A 15,572-nucleotide genomic window follows, 5' to 3' on the forward strand; every position below is an offset into this window, starting at 1 on the left:
CATCGAATTCCATGCTGGCCCGCTCTTAATTCCTCATAATAACTCGCAACTCAAAACGAGCCTAATATCGGACACGATGGTGTTCTGCGGTACCTCTAACAACACGCTCTTCATTATGTATCCTCCACTTAAGTATAGTATGCCAGGGGCTTGTTAGTTAGGCGCATCCAAGGACCGCCTGTTCTGTGACCATGTTATCACCGTACTCTCGGCCGGTCGCGCGTCACTCTTACACAGTACAACTCCACATACCAGCCTCGCGCCCGTGTCCGGACACGGCGGGTGACTGGCCTGAGTCAGAACACAGAACTGGGGAGAACAACTAACTCCATGGTGAACATCTGGAGAAGTCCACATCCACCGGTTCATTCCGTATCAGGTCATTTCATACATCGCCTGGACGGTTTGGGGGAACCAGTCGGCCGAGTGGCATGAGATCAGCAGCGCGAGAGCGTCAGAACTGTAACAAACCTGTGACATAGGCCCAAGCATCGGCGTAGGTCAATGGATGCAAGTTCAGCTGTGGCAAACTGAGCAGCCATAACGCGCACGCCATCAATCTTGTGATGGCTGTCGTTATAGCCTAGGCCAAGAGTCTGGAGATGCCGGCCAGAAGCTCGAGACGGGGTTGGTTAAGCCAGCAACGTCCTCCAGTGAATCCAAGTTGGCAATAACAACGATAAGCACTCCCTTCCTTGATACAAGCGCTGTGCGCAAAGGACGGGGACCCAAGACGACATCACCTAGAGGATGGCAACCGTTGGTTGTGTCTGTCGAAGCGCCGGAGAGACATGCTTCCGGGGGCGTTTCTACTTCATCACGTTACAAAACCGAGATGCTCCAGGAGCTGCTTTTGAGGTATCATGCGAGGATGGAGAGCCTGGCAAGTGTTTTGGCAGGGAGAAGACCGTCTGACTGGCAAAATGAAACTTTGATTTCTAGCAATCATATCAGCCATGGTCAAGTCCTAGACGCATGCAGAGACATATAAGCGTCGCCGAGAAACCAGTGGCCTTGTCGGTGAGAAGAACTCGACCTGCTGGCACGGGGAGGAAAATGCATGACTTGGGCCTCGAGCAGTTTGACGGTGGAAAAAGCATGGGCGATATGGAGTTGGCGGGGAAAAAAAAAAAAGAAAATATCTACCAAGATGGAAAGGAGGCTGGAAAAAAGAACTCAGAGTTTTGGGGCCCAAACAACGCGGAGTAACGTGGTCATTAGGTAAACCATGATCGCCTTTTGTGGAGAAATACGTAGTTACTCAGTATTGTCGGGCGTGCTCGTCAACCACCTAATGAACGGTAACGACAACCTGAAACCCGATGACCTGAGTGCCTGAATCGCCCAGCGTACCTCGGCATTACGATCCGAGGGGGCTCTGCGGAAAACATGACCCCGAAAAGTCTTCATGTCCTGACTCAACTCGTAGGCGCAATGCTCGCGGTAGGCAGATAAGGAGCGGCGCCGGGAACAGGAGCACGGTTGTTGAGAATTCCCCCAGAGTGACCTAGGCGACCTCACCCAGCTGCTTGGCCAAGCCCGTCTCAACAACAACAGCGACGCACGGGAACCATCTTGGCGAGGAAGACGCGGGGAACAACCGGGGTTTGGCTCTGATCCGGCTAAGCCAACATGTTTATCCTTCCTTCCACCCGAGGGGCGATGGGCCTCGTCCAGGACACCTCCGCGGCGCACTCGTCCTCGGGGAGCTCATCGCAGGTGCCCCGGCACACGACGCCCGCGCGACGGCACCAGCGCGCAAAGAAGCGGCGCATGAGGGCCAGCTCGCGGTCCAGGGCCCTGGCCGTCTCGCCGTCGGCGTCCTCGCCGTTCTTTTCGTCGTCGCTGTCATCGCTGCTCTCGTCGTCCTCCGCGGGGCCCATCAAGGGACCGATGCTCATGCGACGCTGGCGGATGCGGGCCGGCGTCCAGTCGGCCCACGCGCTCTTGTTGTCGCCGCCGGTCTCGCCGGTCGGGTCCTGGCCGGGCCACGTGGTGCGAGCCTGGAGAGGGGTGACGGGGGCCGACTTTGCCCGCGCCTGCGGCTTCAGGATCGGGTGGCACTTGGCTACCTCATTGGCCACCTCGGACCTAGCACGAGGTGGTTAGTCATATCATTCCCTGGATGCGCAGAAGAGGAGCGGGCGGGAAAGTACCAGTGGCGTTCCATCGACGGCCCCCAGCCCTTCCAACGGGCCAGCACGGTCAATGATAAAAAGTACTGGCGAAGCATGGTGGAGATAAGCATGCCGTTTTCCTCGGAAACGACCTCTTCGCAGACGCCGCCTGCCGACTTGACCAGCAGGCTGGTGTAGCCATCCTTGCCGCGGGCCATGTAGCCGCGCGTGGCCAGCAGGTAGGACCGGTCGGGGTCCAAGGGGGAGCCGCCGACCTCGACGGACACGATGCGCGATCCCGGCGGACGGGCGGGATCGAAGGTGAAGCGGATGTTGGACACCTGAGGGAAGCGCCCTAGAGTTGTCTGTCAGCAACGGGTGGGTTTGCTTGGGGGGGGGGGGGGGGATCGAGGGCCCATGGGATCGGATGAATTACCCTCGAGGGCCGGGTACAAAGACACGCCGTTCTCCAAGGCATCCCAGAGCGCCTTTCCGGTGACGCGGATGGCGACGACCGGGTCTTCGAACGGGAAGCAATCGGTCACGTCTTTGACGCGGACGGGCCCCGGGGCGTAGACCTGGTCGCCGCGGATGGTGCCTGCCGCCATGAGGGCGCAGTCGGTGCCGTAATGGTGACGCATGATGTCGCAGACAAAGTTGCCAATGTTGCTTTCGCGCGTGCGGACGGTGGTGAAGCGGGCGTCCAGCGGGGCGGCGGTCCAGCCGATGGCCTTCTCGAGGCTCTTCTTCAGCTTGGCCGTCAGGCGGTCGACGAGAGCGAGGGTCTCGTCATCCTTGGGAACGGCCCGCACGACGTCGCGCCGCCAGATGTCCACGTCCCAGCGACGGCCGGTGGCCGGGTCGGCACGGCGCAGCTCGATGTAGCTCAGGTTTTTGAAGTCGGAGCCGGAACGCAGCACGTGGGTGCCGTTGACGAAGCTGTGGGCGTAGAAGTGGTCGTGGCCGCCAAGGATCAGGTCGATGTTTTGGCCGCCGAGCTGGGTGGCCAGCTTGATGTCGTTGGGCTCGCGCATGTGGGTAAGCGCGATGACCACGTCGACGCCCTGGGCGCGCAGCTGGGGCACGAGCTCCCGGGCGACCTCGCTGGCAGAGCGATAGATGATGTTGGGCGGCAGCAAGTTGATCGTGTCGAGCCATTCGCGCTCCCCAAGGCCCAGCAGGCCGATCTTGAGGCCGTTGGAGGCCGTAATGATGTGCGTCTTTTGGGCGTTGCCGAGAGGGACATCGTCCCCGAGGGCCGGGTCCAGCACGTTGGCCAGAAGCCACGGGAAACGACACTTGGAGGCGAGCGTGCGGAACTGCCGCACGCCAAAATCCAGGTCATGATTCTGTGGGCGGATGGATGTCAGGGGGGGCCGGCTGCCCAGAAGAGACGGGGAAGAAAAAAGCCCAGGGACTCACTCCCACACAGGCACAGTCGGTTCCGATCAGGTTGAGGATGGGCACCATGTGACTGCCTGAACGTTGTCAGAAAGAGCGGTTTCTCAGGTATGCATCGATGACATGGCAGACCCTTGGTGATGGAGCTCTCAAGGCTAGGATTGAACACATCGCCGGAAAACAGGGTGACGAGACGGGGCTGCCCCTGAAACCGGTCGGCATCGCGGTACTCCTTGCACACCGAGACAAAGCGGGCGACACCACCGGCAGGCTCAGACGACGAGGAATCAAGGTGGTAAACATCGTTGAAGTGGAGGATGCGCAGGTCAGGGGGCGTCGTGTTTACATCGCGACCCGAGGAAAAGGTGACGGAGGCCCCGACCGACCCCGCGGCAGCTGAGGAGGAGGAGCTCATGTTGAGAGGGGTGTTTCTGAGCAACAAAGTCAACAAAACACCGCCTCTGAAAACGAAGCGAAGAGTGCCGCTAGCTAGCTGCCTGCTATCTCCGGCTTGTGAAACGCCTGGAAGTTCCCCCAGACCGCCGAATTGTGATGTCTGACACGGATGCCCAACCTGTCCGAGGTGACGAAGCAACCCAGAGGGAAGCGAGGTGCTGTGCATCCCGTCCCCATCCCGCGGCGATGCCAGCACCCACCTAAGCCAGCAGGTTTGCGGGGCAGTGCTCGGCGGCGTTCCAGGTTCCAGGGTCCCGCGCTGCCCGTGGCTCACCTCAGCGAGCTCCACATCGGACGCCCCCGAGTTCCAGTGGCCCTCCCCCCCGCCCCCTCTTCAGGTACTCCCGTCCCGTCTAGGCCATTAGGGTCCCGTTTCTTCCGGGCGCGCCGGAGCTCGCCGCTCATTCTCCAACTGCCGTCTCGCATGGGTTGCCGGGGCGGCCGCTCAACCAGAACCACACCCCCCCCCCCCCCCTCCCCCAAAGAATTGTCCACGACGCATCCAACAACGTCCAGAGAGACACAGAGTCGAAACCCCGGGCAAACCATGCTTTGAGCTTCCAGGTACTTGATGACGATGCCGTTAAAGCAGAGTGGAGCAGAACTGGGTCTCGGGGCAGTTGTTTGACATCGCGCCCTTCGGTGTTGGCTCCTCCACCTCCACTCATCGTAAGCGGGGCATGATTTTCTTCCATGGATGGAAGTAGTAGTGTATCAGGTTCTCGACGTCAAACGCCCTCTCTGCTGAACAGGCGCGCTCGCTCTCCAGAGGAGAAACTCACCCAAGAACCCAAGAGACCAAGAGCGCCTTAACCAGCCGGCCTCGTCGACCACTCCAGGTTTCCCAGCCTTCCAGTCCCCCGCCGAGACGAGTCGCAATGGCCCCCAACGATGCTATCGTTCGGCATGCGCGCCGCGAAGGTCGGGTCCGGCGCTGTGCGATGATAACTTTCCTCCCGGATGTCCTCAACTAACTATTTTGTTCATGTTTTTTTTTTCCTACTTGCAGATGTCCCCGCGATCCTCGAGCTGATCCGCGAGCTCGCCGATTACGAACACGAGCTCGACAAGGTAGAGGCTACCGAGGAGAAGCTCCTCGAGACCATCGCCTTCGCCCCGTCAGAGCCCGCCACCGACGGCTCTTCTTCCCCCTCCTCCTCCTCCTCTACCGAGCCCACCTCCCCGTCCAAACCGGCGCGTTGCCTCGTCCTCTTCAACCCGTCCGGCACCGCGGTGGGCATCGCCTTGTATTTCTACAACTACAGCACCTGGCGGGCACGGCCAGGCATCTACCTCGAGGACCTGTACGTGCGGCAGAGCGAGCGAGGCCAGGGGTACGGCAAGCGGCTGCTGGTCGAGCTGGCGCGCGAGGTGGTGGCCATGAAGGGCGGCCGCCTCGAGTGGAGCGTGCTTAAGTGGAACGAGCCGTCGATCCGTTTCTACGAGAGCATCGGGGCGCGCATGATGAGCGAATGGGTAGGCATGCGCGTCGACGGGGAGGGACTGAATAAGCTGGCCTCCCTGCTAGACTGAGCAAGACTTGTTAGAGAATGCGACGTGCGTGAGAAACAAGAACGGGCTGGGTGTTTGCTGTGCGGTCGCTCTTTTCTCTTTTGTTATTGGCAGCGAGGGCGACCTGGTGCGTGCTGTGCTATGATTGCTTCCTTTTGCGTCCTCCTTTGGGAGGCTCGGCGGGCTCCGGAAGGCTGCTAAAAAACTCGAGCGCTCCCTTGGTCGCCTTTGCAGGCTCGAATTTGGGTTTCCCCCAGGCGATGCTCCATCCCTTGCCCGCGGGATGCGGCTCCATGACGGGTGTCAGCTGCCATATGCCGCCCAGCAGCCTTCGCCACAGCCGTGGCGTGTACCGGTGGCAGTTGATGGGCTCTGGATCTCCGGTGGGCGTGTTGTCGTCCACGGCGCCGGTCAGCAGCTTGTTCCGCCGGTTGGCCGGACGGTCGACCGCGGCGACGGGCTTGACGGCGTAGGCTTCCCAGTCCCACCTTCGCATCGGCTCCTGCGGCGCGAGGGGCTGCGCCAGGGGCCGACGAGGGGGCGGCAGCCAGCGGCCTTTGACCACGCCCTCGACGATGTCGCCGAGCGCCTGCCACTCCTCTCGGGGCAGAGGCGGCATGCACTTGTCCGCCACCAGCTTCCACGCGTTTTTCAGCTTGGTGCGCGCCGGCTTGGGGTGCAGCGGCCTGCCCCACGAGTTTTCAGCGGGCACGGCCTGTTCGGGCTTGATGTTGGAGACGGTGATGGGGGGTTTGGGGGTGTTGATCAGCCCGGCCGCCATCTGGGACTTGGCCAGGGCGCGCAGCTTTTCCGTGTCCCACGCGTCCAGCCAGTCCGCGTCCCGGTCCCCCGAGGAGATGGAGGATACGTTGGCCGCCAACTTGGCCAGCTCCTCCGTGTTGGTCGGAGGCGGCTTCTTGAGCAAGTCGGCCATGAGCTCGCGGCGACGGCGGCCCATACGCCCAAACGCGCGCAGCAACACTCGGCGCATGCGCACGAGGTCCCCCAGGTTCGCCGCCCGCAGCACCCGGAGGTCGTGCTTCCCCTGGCGCATGCGTTGAGCGTCCTTGGCATCGTGTTTTTGGTGCTTTCGGAACCCTGTCTTGATCTGCTTGTCGATGTAGGGACGGGCGATCGGGGGGAGGTAAGACGCCTCGCGGAGCAGCTGGCGGTAGAGGTGCAGCGGAGTTTGCGGAGAGGGGATGTGAAGAGGTCGAGACATGGTGAATTGTGTGAAGGTGGTGCGACGGAGAGCGGACGAGCCGCCGGGTGATGATGACGCTGGATGCTCGGCCCCAAAATCATGGGAAACTTCCAAGCTCGGAGCCGTCCGGCACCTGATTCGGTCAGGTCGTGGTCCCGGTCAGGTCCCGTAGGGCCTTGCTGCATGAGCGGGGGACGTCAGGAACGGTAACGGTACCGGTAACGTTACCGCCCGTTACGGTACTGGACCCCGGCGCTTCTCCCGGCTCTCTCTACAGTGTTAGTAAGTTTGCGTGTCGGGTGTGTGTGTGTGTGTGTGTGTGTGGGTGTGTGGCTTGACCCTGGGTCCGAGGGTGTGGCTGCCACGGTGTTGACACTGTGCGAGGCTCCAGCGAGAGTCCTCCCCTCCTCCGCCCATTCTCCACATTTTTCCCGCCCCACCCCCGTCGCCTTAACAGCTGGAATCAACGTTTGGCGGCTGTGGCGCGTCAGCCAGGGTCCGCGCACTCAAAGACACGAGAGAGACACGAAACACACACGTCGAGCACCCGTGTCTTAATTGACATTTTCCAAAGCTCGCAGCGAAAACCCTCGTGGTGGTGCTGTGCGAAGCCAACGCCAGAGCCAGAGCCCATAGGACCTCTCTCGACTGTCTCTGGGATTGTTTTGTGCATCTCGAGTGGGCGCTGCTGTCGGCGACATTGCGATTGCTTCTAGTCTTCCTCGGCAGCCCGGACGTTGCGAGTCGCATCAACCCATCCACCGACCAGCGCCATTCCCGGTCGTTTTCCACGTCTCCCTGAGCCGCATCCTCCGCTTGCGCTCCCACCCTTTCGCACTTTCGCACTTTTGCACTTTCGCATTGCTGCACCCTGGCGCAACAACCTGCCCCAACGTCGCTGTTCTCGCTGTTCTCGCTATTCGCGCTCTCGCACTTGTCACGGCATTCCAACGTGCGACTGGACAGTTTTTACAGATACTCATCGCTCTTTGCTGAAGGCTCCTCGTCAGTTCGAGGCGTCGCATCCACCTCCTCTCGGATCCATGGACACTTCGATCTAGCCATCCTACCTATCCCAACCCTGAGCCCGATATCTACCTCCATATTCTCCGAGTCGCCGCCTCCCCGAGACCAGGAAAAAGCCATTCCCTTCATCGCGCCGACTGCACTCTGCTTCGCCGTAGCAAGTGCCCGACATGCAGCCAGCGCAACTACAAGCCGGCTCACAGCCGTTGCAACAACAGCAGCCGCAACAACAGCAACCTCAACAGCAGCAGCCGCCACAGCAGCAGCAGCAGCAGCAGCAGCAGCAGCAGCAGCAGCAGCAGCAGCAGCATCAACAACAACCACAACAACAACAACAGCACCTGCAACCACCATCCTCGCAGCCGGCACAGCCATCTTCCCAACAGTCCTTCTCCATGAGCCAACCTTCGTCCCACCCCGCGGCGTACCGGTCGTTTTCTGACCTCCCGCCCAAGCCGGCGGCCGAGCCGGACATGGGCATCTACTCGGTGCGTGGGTTTGTTGAGTTTTGTTTTCCTCTCTGTGCCTCTCTGACCCATGCGCATGCCGCTAATGCCATATCGCCAGGCCGTGTATTCGGGCGTCAATGTGTACGAAATGGAGGTGAACGGCGTTGCCGTCATGCGCCGCCAGGCCGACGGCTGGTTGAATGCGACCCAGATCCTCAAGGTCGCCGGCGTCGACAAGGGCCGCCGCACCAAGATCCTGGAGAAAGAGATCCAGACAGGCGAGCACGAGAAGGTCCAGGGAGGCTACGGCAAATACCAGGGCACCTGGATCCCCTTTGAGCGCGGATACGAGGTCTGTCGCCAGTACGGCGTGGACGAGCTCTTGATGCGGCTCCTCACGCACAAGCGTGGTCAAGAGGGAGGCGCCGCCGACGTGGAAACACCCACCAAGGAGCAGGCCATGGCGGCCCAGCGGAAGCGCTTGTACAATGCCAGCTCCCAAGAGAGCCGCGCCAGCGGCGTGACGGGAACCTTTTTCAAAAACATTTCGTCGACGGCCTCTCATGCCATCAACGCCATCAGCAAGGCGCGCCTCGATTCCCCGGGTCCTCGGAACCGGGCCGCGCCGAGCCGCGCTCCCAGCTTCCATCGCCAGCCATCCCTCCAAGACGGCGGGGAGTTCGCGCCCAACTCGCAACAAAGCTTCGTCTCGGACTACACCCACCCCGACTCGGCGTTTGCCTCGCAGCACACCCAGCCCGCGGGCGTCGACGGCGACCAGCCGCCGCGGAAACGGCAGCGGGTACTCACCCCCGCCAACAGCTTCGGCGGGGTGACGCCGACGTACTCCCAGGTCGACGCCTACGCGGCCAACTACCCCGGCTCCCCGACCGAGCCCAACGAGTCTTTTATCTACTCCCAGGCCGGGGTCCACGTCGACCGCGACTCGCAGTACGCCCCGGGGCCGTTGCGGCCGCTCCCGTTCGACATGTCTCCCGAGGCGGAAGCCAAGCGCAGCATGCTGATGGGCCTCTTCATGGACCCCAACGGGCCGGACCAGGCCAAGAAGAACATGCTCCGCAACATGATGCCGCAGGAGCTCGACGCGCCCATCGATTCGCAGAGCCACACGGCCCTGCACTGGGCGGCCACCCTGTCGCGGATGCCGCTCTTAAGGGCCCTGATCGAGGCGGGCGCGAGCCCGTACCGCGTCAACGCCGCCGGCGAGACGGCCCTCATGCGGGCCTGCATCGTTACCAACTCGATGGACCACAGCTCGTTCCCCGAGCTGCTCGACGTTCTCGGCATGACCATCGACGTGCGCGACGACAAGGGCCGCACCGTCTTGCACCACATCGCCGTGACGAGCGCCGTCAAGGGCAGGAACTCGGCCAGCCGGTACTACCTCGAGAGCCTTCTCGAGTGGGTGGTGCGGCAGGGCAGCGCCCCGAGCAGCCAGAACCCTTCCGGGGGCGGGCCGGCGGTTCCCAAGATGAACATCGGCCGCTTCATGAGCGAGATCGTCAACGCCCAGGACAGCAGCGGCGACACGGCGCTCAACATTGCCGCCCGGATCGGCAATCGCAGCATCGTGTCCCAGCTCCTCGAGGTCGGCGCCGACCCCAACATTCCCAACCGTTCGGGCCTCAGGCCCGTCGATTTCGGCATCGGTGCGGACGGCGAGGACCTGCGCAACGGAGACGCAGCCAGCAGGAACGGAGCGTCGCAGGCGTCCAACCACAAGACCAAGGAGAACAGCGAGGAGGTTGTCAACTGTAGGTGATGCCCCCTCCTACCTAGCTATCTCTTGCCTCTTTCCACCCTTTTTTTTTTTAAAGGATGACCGATGATGCTGACCGACCCTCACACAGCCATCACCCACCTCATCAACGAGTCCTCGTCCATGTTCCAGGCCGAGCTCAAGAAGAAGCAGGAAGCCATCGACGCGCTTCACAACTCGCTGCGCACCACGTCGGCGCAGGTGGGCGAGGCACGCCGCAGCCTCGAGGCCCTGCAGGAGAAGCTCAAGGCGCAGCAGCTGGCGCGGCAGAAGGTGAGCAACCTGAAGCGGGCGTGCCAGGAGGAGGAGTACCAGCTCCTGCAGCTCGAGCAGCGTCACGGCCGCCTCGACGTCGACTCGGCCAACGCCTGGGAGATGGAGCTCGAGGCGGTCCTGGACCAGGTCGCCGCTCTCCAGCGGCAGCAGCAGCAGCAGCAAAACTCGGGCGCGGGCGGGGACGGCCACATCCCCGTGCGTCCCGTGGCCCCCGAGGAGCTGGTGTCGCGGCTGCCCGAGCGGTCGGTGCTGCAGGCGCGGATACGGGCCCTGCGGGAGCGGTCGGTTCAGACGCAGCGGGCGGTAGAGGCGCTGCGCGCGCGCAGCAAGGACCGGGAGCTCAAGTACCGGCGGCTGGTGGCGCTGTGCACGCGAAGGCCCGAAGGCGAGGTGGACTCGCTGCTGGATACCTTGACGCGGGCTGTCGAGTCGGAGAAGGGCGAGCTCGAGATTGCCAGGGTTCGGCGGTTCTTGGGCGGGGTGGAGGGCGTTGCGTAGGCGGCCCGGCGTACGGCCTGGAGCCCGGGGGGGGGGGGGGGGGGTGGGGGTTGGTTCAGGAGGTCTTTTCTTTTGGATTCTTGTTACACGGGGTTCCTCTTGCGATACCTTGCACTGTTGGCCAAGTACACCGGGGTGGTTTGGGTTTGTTGGGTTCATATACAGGGTATCATCCAAATTTTTTTTTTTTTTTTTTTCCTTTTTGGCCACGGCCTTAAGGCAAACCGATTTGGATGTGTCATAATGGCGCAGGTTGTATGTCATGTGTTTTTTTTTTTATGATGATGATCGTTGCTGTGGTATCAATTTTTCTATCCCAAGCGCTACGCGTAATACCCTAAGACAGCGCGTTGCTCCCCCTGCCCCCCCTTGGCCCACCCGCAGCACCTTCTCATGCTCCGACGCTGAACCCAAAGGAGCCGTCAAAGACGTCGGTTCTAACCTCGGGCTCTGCTCGCATGCTCTTGAGCTCGTCCAGCGGAGGGACCTTGCCCGAGGGGTAAAAGGACAACAAGTTGTTGACGTCCTCGTCGGAGAGCCCGCACATTTCATCCCAGGGGTAGGCGTCGCTCACGCGCGACATCCACGCCATGCGGCGCGGGGCGTCCTCGGGCCGGGGCGCCATCTGGCGCAGGCGGGTGCGCAGCTCGCCGACCCTGTCGATGGCGCGCCCCGCGTTGGAGGGCAGCTGGCGGGCGATGAAGCGGCGGATGACGCTGGCCAGGCGCGGGCCCTTGCCGTTGGTGCTGACCATGACCTGCAGGGGCCCGTCGCGGTGGACGCTGCCGAAGAAGAAGTCGCACTCGGGGATGACGTCGGCCACGTTGACGGGGATGCGGCGCTCCTTGCAGAGGGTCCAGATGGCGGTCGAGGCATCCGGGTCGTCGACGGCCACGAGCACCATGTCGGCGCCGTCGAGGTCGACGGGCTCAAAGTTGCGGTTGACGTGCGTCACCTGGCCGGCGCGCACGCGGTAGGCGACCTCGGGGTTGAGGCGGGCCGCGGGGGACACGACCGTCACGTTGGCGTCGGCGTTGAGGCAGTGAAGGATGCGGCCGGCGGCGACCTGCAAAGGACCAACAGTAGGTTCATCATCAGCTATCAGGCGCGGGGAGGAGGAGGAGGAGGGAGGTGCTTGGGGGGAGGGGCGGTGTTCGTTTCGTCTGGGTCGCCACCGGGTCAAACAACGCACCTCGCCGCCGCCCACGACAACCACCTTCTTTCCCCGGATCTGCCACGCAATCATCAGGCTCCCGCCGCCCTGGACCTCGGGGAATTTTGACGGCGAATCAGCCATGGTTGCGTCGTTGGCCGGCGGTCGGAACACGGGAGGCTCGAGGGGGAAAAGAGTCGGGGTGCATGGTGGTCGAAGGGGGGGGGAGAAGACAAGACCCAAGAGGTCTGCGGAGGACAGGACGTGACTGAACAGCAAAAGCTGCAGCCGGAAGCCGGAGCTTTTTCTCCACGGCATTCGCCCTCCGTTCGCGGCCCCGCCCCGCCGCCACTGCAGAACCTGGAAGCGCTGATGCAATCGGGCACCGCCGAGCCACGGCAACCCGCCCGCCCAGACGACGGGAGGAGCCTAACCTGGCACGGGCTGTCTTGGAAGCCAGCGAGCTGGACCTGACAGGCCCGGAGCCAGGGCACCTCTGAGCGGTGCCCTCCCCGATTGGGGCACCTGTTAGTGACCGGACCCACTGAAACGAGCCCCCCCACGGGCCGCCAGCCTCAAGGACGGGAAGGGGGGAGGGGGGAGGGGGCTCAGGATGGGACCGCTGTGGGACGGGTGGCCTGCCCGCCCAGGGGGTCTTCAGGTAACTACCAGGTACCTACCGACCTACCTCTACATAGGGCAGTTACCGTAGGCAGGTAACCCGTGACGGGATCCAACCTACCTGATTGAAAGATTCCAGTTCCAAGGCCCCCGTCTAGGTAGGTAGGTACCTAGCAGGTACCTAGGGCCGTGACAGCGGGGCAACCTCCAGCTCCAGTTTCCCGTCAGGTTGCTTCCATTGGTTGAACCCTGGAACTGGAAGCTGCCCGCTGGGTTCCTGGACCTACCTGCTGGAAGGTACTGTACATACTGTAATTACATAGCGTACGCTGAACACTGAACAGCGCCCCCCCTCCCCCCCCCCCCCCCCTGCGTCTGTGCCGGGCTGGACCTGGCTGGTTGGCTGAGGTCAGCCTCGTCCGTTGTCTCGTACTCTTACGCAGTAACTACGCTAGTTCTCGTTGCTTCATCACGGCCTTCATTTCTCCGACCCGAACGACGTCACCCACCACCACACCCACACCGATACGCCGGACACCCTCCCAACCTGCACCAGCCCACGCCAACCCAAGTCCATCCAAAAGAAGAAAAAATCAAATCATGCCGAATCCGAGATAGCCAAAGAAATACCAAGAGCGTCCAACCAGGCGGCCAACAGCCTCCCTCCATGTCCGCTCGTCGCCTCGGCGGCGGCAGGGTCCTGGGAAGCGGCCAGGGCCTCGCCCCGCCGGCGCCGTCGTCCTCCTCGTCCGTTGCACCGCATCCTCATCACGGCAACAACGCCCACCACGCTCACAATGCCCACGCTCCCGCCCACGTCCTCGTTCATCGATCCGCCAGCCCGCACCCGGCCTCCGATGCCAGCACCCTCTCCTTCCCCTCCCGCTCGCGCAACTCCACCCCCGTCTCCCTCTCGCCCTCGTCGTCCAGCCCCTTTCCTGACCTCGGCCAGGACCTCGCCTCCAATGTGACCCTCGGCGCATCGGGGCCGTCGCGCGCCGCCGGCGCCGGCGCCTACACGCTGGCCTGCCCCATCTGCGAGGAGCAGATGGTGACGCTGCTGCAGCTGAACCGCCACCTCGACGACGTGCACCAGGAGCTCCCCGAAGACGAGCAGAACGAGGTCAAGTCGTGGTTCGACAAGCAGGTCCTCAAGGCCAAGCGCTTCCAGCCCCTGTCGCTCATCAACCAAAAGCTCCGGGGCCTCGACGTGTTCGAAGCCAACGAGACGCAGCCGGCCTTGGTCGGCCCCAGCGGGCCCGCCCGAGGCGTTGACGCGGCGGTCGATCCCGACGAGCTGGTCACGCGCAAGCACTGGCAGCGGCCCACCGGCGGCGATGTGTGCACCGACCCCCTGTGCGACCGGCGGCTGGGCCCGCTCAGCGGCAGCGTCAACTGCCGCAAGTGCGGCCGCCTGTTCTGCGAGGAGCACACCATGTACCAAATGAAGCTGTCGCGATCGGCCCACCACGAGCCCGTGCGCGGCGTCTGGTGCCGCGTGTGCGAAACGTGCTACAAGTCGCGCGAGGGATACAACGACCACGCAGGCCTTGCGCGCGACCACACGGCGCACTTCGCCGCCGCGCGATCCAAAAAGGTCGAGCGCCAGCGCCTCGAGGTCCAACGCCTCGAAAAGCGCCTGACCAAGCTGCTGGCGCTGCTGGTCGAGGCCCTGCCCGAGACGGGCGCCCACCCGGGGCTCTTGACCCCGCTCGCCGGGCCGCGGAGCCAGAGAAAGCTGATCGAGCAGTCCGTCGTGACGTGGGAGGACGACGCCTCGGTCTCGAGGTGCCCCTTTTGCAAGCAAGAGTTCCGCCAGTGGACGTTTCGGCGCCACCACTGCAGGATATGCGGCCGCGTCGTGTGCGCCGACCCGGCGACCAACTGCTCGAGCGAAGTCGGCCTGGAGGTGGCCAACCGTGGGTGCGCCTCCACGCCGCGATGGGAGTTTTGGCTGACACGGACAACCACAGCATCAGCCGCCGCCGCCGCCGCCGAAAAGTCCTTGACGGCCTCGGCAGGAGGGCCCATCAACATCGACGTCCGCATGTGCTGCGAGTGCAGGCAAACCATCTTTTCGCACCGCGAGTTCGTCGAGTCCATCAAGCACCGGCCGCCCGACCAGCGAGCCTACGAAACGCTGCGCCAGTTTGAGCGCGGCATCACGCTGCTGCTGCCGTCGTTCCACAAGGCGCTCCACGCGCTGCAGCCGTCGGCCGACGACGGTCGGGACGGCGGCGTTGACAGGCCGCCGCCCACGCACGCGCAAATCCAGGAGGCGTCCAAGATCCGCAAGCGCCTGACCGACGCCTTCGCCAAGTACGACCTTGCGGCGAAGCGCATCCGCAACCTCAAAACCGACAGCCCGACCCAGCTGCGTCTTCAAAAGGCCGTCTACGCCTCCGCCTCGTCCTTTCTCCATGCCAACCTGATCCCCCTCAAGAGCCTGCCCAACATGCTCAAGTCGTCGTCGTCGTCGTCGGCGGCGGCGGCGGCCAGCAGCAACCACCGCAGCAAGCTCGCTCTGGCGGGCATTCCCAACGGCTCCTCGCCGCTGCGCAACGGCGAATCGGCGCCTCGCTTCGACGCCGAAACATCGAGCCTTGGCGGAGCCAGCGAGGTCAGCAGCAGCGCGGCCGTGGTGGCGCTGGAGACGGAGGAGAAGGAGGCGCGCGAGAGGCTCATGGTGCTCGAGGAGCAGCGGGTCATGGTCAGCGAGATGCTGGACCGCGCTCGGGCGGCACGCCGGTTCGAGGAGGCGACGGCGCTGGCCAAGAACCTGGAGGAGCTGGACCGGGAGATTGAGGGGTCAAAAAGGCTGGTGGAAAGGGTGGAGGAGAGGTGGGAAGGGTTGTACGCAGGGGCATGAGGGAGAGGGGGAGGACGTGAAGGAGGAAGAGGGGAAATGCAGGAACCGGAATGCTTTTTTTTTTGTCTTTTTGGTTGGGGCCTTGTTTTGTTCCCGCATGGGTCGTCTTGGGATATCGAAGCATTTGCATGGAGTTGGAGGGTCTGTTGGTTCGGTGGTGGGCCGAGTTGACATTGGGAATCGGTGCATGGTTCGGCTGGATCTCTAGGA

The 15,572-nt window shown here is 63.1% G+C and overlaps 6 protein-coding genes across 6 annotated transcripts; 3 read left to right on the forward strand and 3 right to left on the reverse strand.

Annotated features, from left to right (window-relative positions):
- Positions 1-1,622: 1,622 nt before the first annotated feature.
- VTJ83DRAFT_5222 (uncharacterized protein) lies at positions 1,623-3,933 on the reverse strand (the record flags this gene model as incomplete). The annotated part of the gene is made up of 5 exons (XM_071011799.1): positions 1,623-2,091; positions 2,157-2,472; positions 2,554-3,466; positions 3,540-3,595; positions 3,651-3,933. The coding sequence occupies 5 exons, from the start codon at positions 3,931-3,933 to the stop codon at positions 1,623-1,625; spliced, it is 2,037 nt and encodes a 678-aa protein (XP_070866672.1).
- Positions 3,934-4,852: 919 nt separating this feature from the next.
- VTJ83DRAFT_5223 (uncharacterized protein) lies at positions 4,853-5,507 on the forward strand (the record flags this gene model as incomplete). Its single annotated transcript, XM_071011800.1, has 2 exons — positions 4,853-4,895; positions 4,984-5,507. The coding sequence occupies 2 exons, from the start codon at positions 4,853-4,855 to the stop codon at positions 5,505-5,507; spliced, it is 567 nt and encodes a 188-aa protein (XP_070866673.1).
- A 118-nt stretch (positions 5,508-5,625) lies between these two features.
- On the reverse strand, positions 5,626-6,708 carry VTJ83DRAFT_5224 (uncharacterized protein; the record flags this gene model as incomplete). Its single annotated transcript, XM_071011801.1, has 1 exon — positions 5,626-6,708. The coding sequence occupies one exon, from the start codon at positions 6,706-6,708 to the stop codon at positions 5,626-5,628; it is 1,083 nt and encodes a 360-aa protein (XP_070866674.1).
- Positions 6,709-7,886: 1,178 nt separating this feature from the next.
- Positions 7,887-10,719, forward strand: VTJ83DRAFT_5225 (uncharacterized protein; the record flags this gene model as incomplete). The annotated part of the gene is made up of 3 exons (XM_071011802.1): positions 7,887-8,204; positions 8,284-9,940; positions 10,037-10,719. The coding sequence occupies 3 exons, from the start codon at positions 7,887-7,889 to the stop codon at positions 10,717-10,719; spliced, it is 2,658 nt and encodes an 885-aa protein (XP_070866675.1).
- A 391-nt stretch (positions 10,720-11,110) lies between these two features.
- On the reverse strand, positions 11,111-12,016 carry VTJ83DRAFT_5226 (uncharacterized protein; the record flags this gene model as incomplete). The annotated part of the gene is made up of 2 exons (XM_071011803.1): positions 11,111-11,785; positions 11,912-12,016. 2 exons carry the CDS (start codon positions 12,014-12,016, stop codon positions 11,111-11,113), a joined length of 780 nt encoding a protein of 259 aa, XP_070866676.1.
- A 1,144-nt stretch (positions 12,017-13,160) lies between these two features.
- VTJ83DRAFT_5227 (uncharacterized protein) lies at positions 13,161-15,362 on the forward strand (the record flags this gene model as incomplete). Its single annotated transcript, XM_071011804.1, has 2 exons — positions 13,161-14,412; positions 14,467-15,362. The coding sequence occupies 2 exons, from the start codon at positions 13,161-13,163 to the stop codon at positions 15,360-15,362; spliced, it is 2,148 nt and encodes a 715-aa protein (XP_070866677.1).
- Positions 15,363-15,572: the final 210 nt, after the last annotated feature.

This window comes from Remersonia thermophila, chromosome 4 (genome assembly GCF_042764415.1).
Source record: "Remersonia thermophila strain ATCC 22073 chromosome 4, whole genome shotgun sequence".
NCBI classification, from domain to species: Eukaryota; Fungi; Ascomycota; class Sordariomycetes; order Sordariales; family Chaetomiaceae; genus Remersonia; species Remersonia thermophila.